We start from the raw sequence: 7,118 nt of genomic DNA, 5'->3' as shown, positions 1-7,118 counted from the left end.
GCCTGCAGGACATTGGGCAGGCAATAGGGGATGCCGGCCACTTGCTGCTTCTGCCATTGTGGAACTGCTGAAAACACAGCCTTTACTCCTCTGTTTCTGCTCAGATCAAAGCATCAGGCTCCTGAAGGGGAAACAGAAGGATCACAGTGATACAACGTATGCCTAAAGCCCTCCCAAAGTAGTCTTGCTGCTCCAGAAGCAGGTCTCCAGCGTTGGGTGAGGTTTCAGCCAGGAGGTCCATCATTCCTGGAGGTGCCCAAGGCCAGGTTGGATGGGTCCTGAGCAGCCTGAGCTGGTGGGGTCAGCTCTGCCCACAACAGCAGTTGGGGCTGGGTGGGCTTTAGGGTCCTTTCCAGTCCAAACCATTCTGTGATTTTATGGTTCTATGATCTGTGCTTAGGCTGGGACTTGCTTACAAGGAGCTTTGTACAAACCTGCATAGCTGTAAGAGCAACTAAAGGCCCCATGGCCCTTCCCTACCTGCACTCAGGTCTGCTGCACCTTGCACTTCCCTCATTGAGCAGGAGCAGCTCTGGGCACAGCAAGCTTTCTCTGAGCTGCAGGAGAAACACAGCGTGGGTGTGGGTGTGGGCAGGGAGGATCGCGGGGCCTTGAAACCTCCAGCACAAGGAGATACAGACGGCCCTGGAGCTGTGAGCTGCTCCCCCGTGGAGCACAATGACCTTGGGGCCGTGAATGCCCTGGGCATAGCAAGGAAAAAGTCTGGGAGGTGTACACGGCCCTGCCAGGACAGTTGGGATGGATGTGCCCGGCTCCTGGAGCACGGCCCAAGGAGATCCTCAGGACCAGGTGTGAGTACAGCCCCAGGTGAGCTCTGGCAGGAGGGAGCAGGACCCTCAGCATCACCACACTGGCAAGGACAGAGGGTCCCCACCATCAGCCTGGGCAGCACTGTGGAGGGGTGAGTGCAACTAAGGGCAGGGGGATTGGGTTTGATGCTGATAAGAGCATTGTTCTTTTAACCCTTTTCTCTCTAATATTCTCTTGTTGCTCGTGGAGCTGTAATAGGGTTAAGGAGCACTCTTTGGCTGGGTTGTTAAAACCTTTAAGCAGACAAACAGCAGGTTCGCCCCTGCTCTTGTTTCTTGTAGTTTTGAAGCAACCCTTTCTGTAAACACAGAAATACCCTTAGGAGAGAAAAAGGAAAAGAAAAAAAAAAATTCACAATTAAAAGCAGAAGGGTAACCTCTGCTCCTAAAAGTCATCTTTCCCTGCAGTTTTGGACAAAATGGCAGAGCTGGCTAACTGGGTTATTCAGTGGGGTCCCAACCCCTGGGGCCCCAACTCCTGCAGAAGCATCCAGCAAGCAGACCTGGAGTTTGCCAGATTAAAAGAAATGGCCAAGTCAAAACTTTTCTCCCGAAAATCGCTAAAATGTGCAGGAGCTTGGGCTGTGTGGTTAGCGGCCAAAAGTCAGGCTGAGGAGAAGGAGGCAGCCCAAGCAGAGATTCAGAGGCTGAAGGAGGAGAACGGCAAGCTGAAAGCGGAGATAAAGGCCCAGCGGCTGAAGCTGGAGGAGGGCAAAACTCGGGAAAGCATTGCGGCTGTGGAACAGGTGAGAAGCGTCCTCCAGTACCAGGAGGCGTGTGAGCAGAAAAAGGCAGTTATGAGCGAGAACAAGGTGCTGAAAGACAAACTGGCTGTCAGCACGAGGACAGTCGAGGAGTGTCAGGGAGCGATCCAAGTGTTGGTGCAGAAAATACAAGCCCTGAAAGAGAAAGGCACGGACCACCGTGCCTGTGAGGCCAGGGTGGAGAAGTTAAAGGCAGCGTTAGGGACAAAGCACAGCACGGCCGCCACGGCCCTTGCCAAAACAACCTGCCAGGGAGGCAGCGAGCCCTGGGATGGAGCAGCATGGCTCGATCCAGAGGGCAGCTCCTGTGAGGAGAAGCGTGGGGCTGTGAGCCCGTGTCTGCCAGCTTGTGAGGGGGGGGAAAGGAGTCAGGCGGGCCCCGCTGCGCTTCCTGGTGCCCAGGCTGTTGTGAAAAGGGAAAGTGGGGGAATGGAGGAAGGGGAGAGCAGGGGAGATATGCAGCTGCAGGCAGATGGAGGAACCGGGGGGGAACCAATTGGTGCCTCAGGCCTGCATCGGCACAAGGCAGCGAGCAGCCAGGCCGCAGGGGCTGCCTGGGCACAGGAGGATGGAGGAGGCTCTGGCAGAGGGCGCAGTGGCAAAGGATGGAGAAACACTGAGAACAAAAGGGACTGGGGAGTGCTGCAGAACCCCGGCACGGCCACTGCCTCAGCCCTGCTCCCATCAGGAGGGAGGTGGCCGGGCAGGAGGCCATGGCAGAGCGGCACGGGCCCTAGGCTGGGGGCGAGGAGTAACGTGGCCAGGAGGGAGCTGGGCACGATGCGCGTGGACATATGGCGGCAGCTGAGGCAGCATGGGGAGGACATGGCCCGCTGGGATAACGCCCCGACCAGGGCGCTGCTGGAGCGGCTGCTGGAGCTCAGTGGGAGCAGGGAGGGAAGCAGGGCTGGGGCACCTGCCCTGCCCGTGGTGGTGTAGGGCAGCCACTGCCCTTCCCCGGGCTGTGGGGACCCAGGGGACATGGAGAATTGAGTGCGGGATGTGACTGCTCCAACCTGAGAGAGCATCTCTAGTGGAGAGGATGCGGGAGAATGAAACATTGAATTGGGGAGGGGGTTGGCTATGGGGGCTTCTGGGGTGGGAGGTTGGTTCATTTTTACAGGAGGGAAGATGGTTCTTCCAGCAGGAGATGAGAGCAGGCCTTGCTGTGCCCGCTGCCTGCTGGGCTGCAGGGAGTGCAAACCTTGCTTGGGCTGAGCAAGCGAGGCTGCTCTTAGGAACAAAACCATGTGAGTTCCAGGAATGTCCATACATGGGAGTGAGCCCAGGCTGTGGGACTGGCTGCAGCATTTATTCTAGTGTTAACAGCAGTGTTTGTTTTTTTTTTTTAGAATGAAGAACTAAAATAAAGAGAGGGAGAGAGCATGTTAGAGCATTTGTAATAATGTCATAACCGCTCTCTTAAACTGCAAAGTTCTTCTGTTACAGAGAAGGGATGGAACAAACAGATAACAAATGTGGACGGAGGATTTGCAAGCAGCTGTCTGAGAACAAAAGCTAATAAACTGCATAAAAATATGCAAGCAAAATGCAGCTTCCTTGATCTTTAGTATCACCAAAAAGCCCTCTGGCTATAAATGGCCTGCACTGGGTAATGGAGGTAATACCAATAACAATGTTTGCTATTCTTGTCTTCAGTAGGTAGCAGAAAAATAAGTATCCATTTCTAACTATTTATGTTACTAATTGCATGTTGCCTAACTTTCTCTTACCAGATATTATATTGCTTTGTTATCAGACAGGCACAGATGTAATCCTTCACTTTTTCCAGATTGGTTGCTGCAGTTCAAAAAAGAGACAAAACAAACAAACTGAGGCAGCAGAGGAAGAAATGGATCCAATCTAAAGGGGTCTCCATCTCCAAACAAGAGAAATTCTTTTTCCCTTGATGAGGATGGACGCACCCCGTTACAGATGGTGACTGTGATTAACACACTAATATTGCATGTGATGCAATGCCTTTATACAGGAAACATGTAGCTGTGGCTTTGACTTTGTGAATCTGTAAAACACTGTAATGTGAGTACAAGGAGAAGCTGAGAAGAAAAGGTGAATAAATTCTCTAGACACCTAATGTACAATAAATTACATTAAAATATATACATCTCATTAATGTAGCTTTACAATACTGGAATTCATCTTCATGTAGAGTACCAGTGTATAAATTGGTGGCACTGGGATGGGTAGAAAATTAAAGGTCCTCTAGTAATGTGTATGTCAAGATGCTACGTAAGTGCAATTATGTTTTGCCCTGATGAAATATTTTGTTTCATTAAGGAGGAGATGAGGTGATTTCCAGCTTACAGAGGAGTTTGGGATGAGAGCTGTGCACAAGTGCTGATGAGAAGGGTAACAACAAGCAGGAAACACCTAGGCATATTAATTGCATATAAGAAGGTAGCGGGTTGCAGTCATCTGTTTAGAACAGTTTACCCTAATGTGAATATGAAGTTTATCCTCTGTTTTCTGATGGGTCCATAATCGTCTATATGGGATGCAGCTGTGTTTGTGTGCATACCCAATGCCCAGAAATCACCTCTCAGCTGTCTGATCATGCATGCATATGTAAAGTGGCTTGAATTCAAATGTGTGCTTTTAATCAATGTTTTTTAGAAGTGACACTAAGATCACTAGAAACATTTTAACTCTGTACTAAATGAATTCTATTAACGCTTGGTATAGGTTGGAGCTATTGTTGCAAATAACAGAGCATTCAGTTTGTATATTTGTGGTCCCACAGGTGGTAAAACAAGCCACCAAAGCAAGGTTTGCAGTGCACAAAAGAATGAGCAAATTGCTGTTACTACAACCACACCAAAAAAAAAGATGCTGAGCATCATTCCTGATGTAAATCCCTGCTCAGTGAGACTCCATCAGTGACTGAAATGTTTAACTAGTACTCTGGGAATGTAATCTGGGAGAGCTTGGATAATTGTGCAAATTATCCAGGCTATTAAAATCAAATGTGAAGTAAATTGCATAGTGGCTATGCAGCAAAGCCAAGAGCTACAGACCCCTCCTCAGATCCACATGAGGCAAGACCAGATAGGAAAGAGCAAATGCCTCCAAGAAGATCAATTGCTCGGTCCTGTCCAGGAGCCTTGAGCCACTGGAGGGTTTGCAAAGTCCTTGCTGGACTCGTGTGTGACAGCTCATGATCACTGTCAGAGGGGTTTGTCTGTAGGCTGTACAGCCCATGAGGCATGGGCTATGTTCTAGCACTGCAAATCAGAGATGGAGGTTTGTCAGCCTTGCTTTGGTTGGAATTTGCTGTGCAGGGAACTTTGCATGAACTTGCCTAGCTGTAACAGCTACTATCTAATGATCCCCTGGCCATCACCTACTGGCACAGCAAGCTCTCCTGGAGCTGCAGGAGAAACGCAACACAGGGAGGCAGACAGTTATGGCTGCAGGGCCTTGAAACCTTCAGGGACACAACGAGGTGTGCACGTATCCAGCTCCAAGAACACGGTGGGGAGAGCCTCAGAACTGGGTGTGAGCAGCTCCAGGTGGGTTCCAGCAGAGGGAAGACAGGAACCCAAGCACCACCGTGCTGGTGAGGAGGATGGAGGAGCCCGGCCATCATCACACAGTGCTGGGCTGAAGGCCTCGGGGCCACAGTGCATGCAGCCCACCCCAGATGGCAGAGGGAGGAGCAAAACGCAGAAGAAGCTACAGCCAAGGATGTCTGTGTGTGTGTGCTTGGACACTGATATTGTTAAGGTTTTTTTCTTGTATCCTCTTTCTCTCTAATACTGTAGATAATACAATTTATGATTGTTAGAACCATTATAAGTGGGTGAGTGAACACTCTTTGATCAGACTGTTAAAAGTTTTAAGTAGACTGTCAATAAATTGTGTGTCTTCTAGTGTGAGTCGTATTTTTGTGGACCACAGAAGCAGCTCAAGCTGTGGTGAAACAGCCCTGACTTCAGCAAGGCAATATGTGCTAAGCAGGAGTAACGATGGAGCCTTAAGATTTGCTAAGAGAATATTATAATTACAGTGGTGTCCATTATGACTGACGTACAAGTCATTCCAATACTTTCTGCTTAATTACAATTAATCAATAAAAATGGGTCTAGAAATAGGCAAGGAAAAACAATTTACATGAAGTCATGTTTCCTTCATTCCTTCCTTGCTTTGGCAAAAGTGATAGAGAAAAACACTGCATGTGAACCTCTGCATCTGCCTTTTTCTTCAAGTTTTTTTTTGTTTTTACTTTCTTTTGATTCTGGTTAAAAAGGAGTAAGAAAATAGGGCTGCTCACCACCAGCTCAGGCTGCCCAGGGCCCATCCAACCTGGCCTTGGGCACCTCCAGGTACAGGGCACCGACCGCTCTGGGCAGCAGTGCCAGACTTCTGAGTGAAGAATTTCTTCCTAAAACCTAACCTAAATTTCCCCTATTTTAGTTTAAAGCCATTCCCCCTTGTCCCATCACTATCAGATCACATAAAAAGACGGTCCCCCTCCTGCTTGTAAGCTCCACACAGCAGTTCTGTTCACTGTATCACAATTTAACTGGTCCAGTAAGTTAATCAGTCTAGCAGGAAAAAGAATAGCAATGACAAAAGTGGGGAAACCGTTTCACAGCTGTTGTTTTACTCCAATGGTTTTTCTTCTCCTCTTATCTGATATTCCCCTTCCCTCCTCCTATTTTGGGATATTTTCACAACTCCTTCAATGTACATCAAATCTGGTAGGAAAGTCTATTTTAGCCAACACCACAGATGTTTCAAAGGCAGTGGCTGACTCAAGCTTGTCTTGTGATAGAAACAGTGTTGTAGCCTTATGTTGCCACAGCTTCTTTAATCTACAAAATAATACTTTCAAGAACAGTTCTAGCTCTTCCATAGCCCTCTTATTTCACGTAGGATGGGAGTAACCTGAAGAACAAGAATGTGGAGTCACTTCTGGGAGGTTGTAGCTAGCTGGTGGCAGACCTGGGCATAGGCCCAAGTCCTCATTGCCACTGTCCTCATCCTGCTTCCACATGACATAAGCAGGATTTTAGGAAGCATAATTTAGACCAGAGCTGGTAAATGCTGCTTCACTGAAACGACCCCTGAGGACATGCTGGGTTCTATAAAGCTTGCCTAAGATATCTCCCCAGTGCCCTCAGCAGAATCTCCAGCCAGGGTGATGTTTGTGGCAACTCTTCTTTCCCAAAATACAATGCTTGGGGTCTTGTAAAGGACAAACAGGTCTGGAGGTGCCTGCATTTATATCATAACCTACCCTGCATTGCCTGCATTCTGGGGCAAGGACTTCAGTGCAGTGCTCCTGAATCCATGGTGAGAGTAGCGGCCGCAAGCACAGCTTCTGTTTGGTCCTCCTTCCTCATTTGAAGAAAGAGGGGAGGGCAGAAAGGTAATCAAGCAGTTTGACGCTGCAGTGCAGCCCTCTGCAGAGCAGGAGGCAATTTCTAAATTAGCTCCTGTCAGACATAGGCGTTAAGTCACGTTTGGTCTTTGTGCAGAACGTACCTCCCAACTTTTCCAG

The 7,118-nt window shown here is 48.8% G+C and overlaps 1 protein-coding gene across 2 annotated transcripts; it reads left to right on the top strand.

Moving 5' to 3' along the window:
• Positions 1 to 607: 607 nt before the first annotated feature.
• LOC146544861 (uncharacterized) lies at positions 608 to 5,484 on the top strand. Of its 2 annotated transcripts, none has more exons than XM_085218864.1 (2): positions 608 to 922; positions 1,239 to 5,484. In XM_085218864.1, the coding sequence occupies exon 2, from the start codon at positions 1,250 to 1,252 to the stop codon at positions 2,531 to 2,533; it is 1,284 nt and encodes a 427-aa protein (XP_085074990.1). In that variant the 5' UTR covers positions 608 to 922; positions 1,239 to 1,249; the 3' UTR covers positions 2,534 to 5,484. The 2 variants fall into 2 exon arrangements, 1 of the variants encoding a protein (XP_085074990.1); XR_014881850.1 differs by having other exon boundaries at positions 609 to 3,215; positions 3,387 to 5,484.
• Positions 5,485 to 7,118: the final 1,634 nt, after the last annotated feature.

Source organism: Meleagris gallopavo, chromosome 2 (assembly GCF_905368555.1).
Source record: "Meleagris gallopavo chromosome 2, MGAL_WU_HG_1.1, whole genome shotgun sequence".
Classification (NCBI taxonomy): Eukaryota; Metazoa; Chordata; class Aves; order Galliformes; family Phasianidae; genus Meleagris; species Meleagris gallopavo.
Note: the sequence above shows the minus strand (reverse complement) of the source record. Positions and strands in the feature narration are given on the sequence as shown.

What these genes read in the sequence shown, in the direction of transcription:
- LOC146544861 (XM_085218864.1), top strand. Translation starts at nt 1,250, where the DNA reads ATGGCAGAGCTGGCTAACTGGGTTATTCAGTGGGGTCCCAACCCCTGG.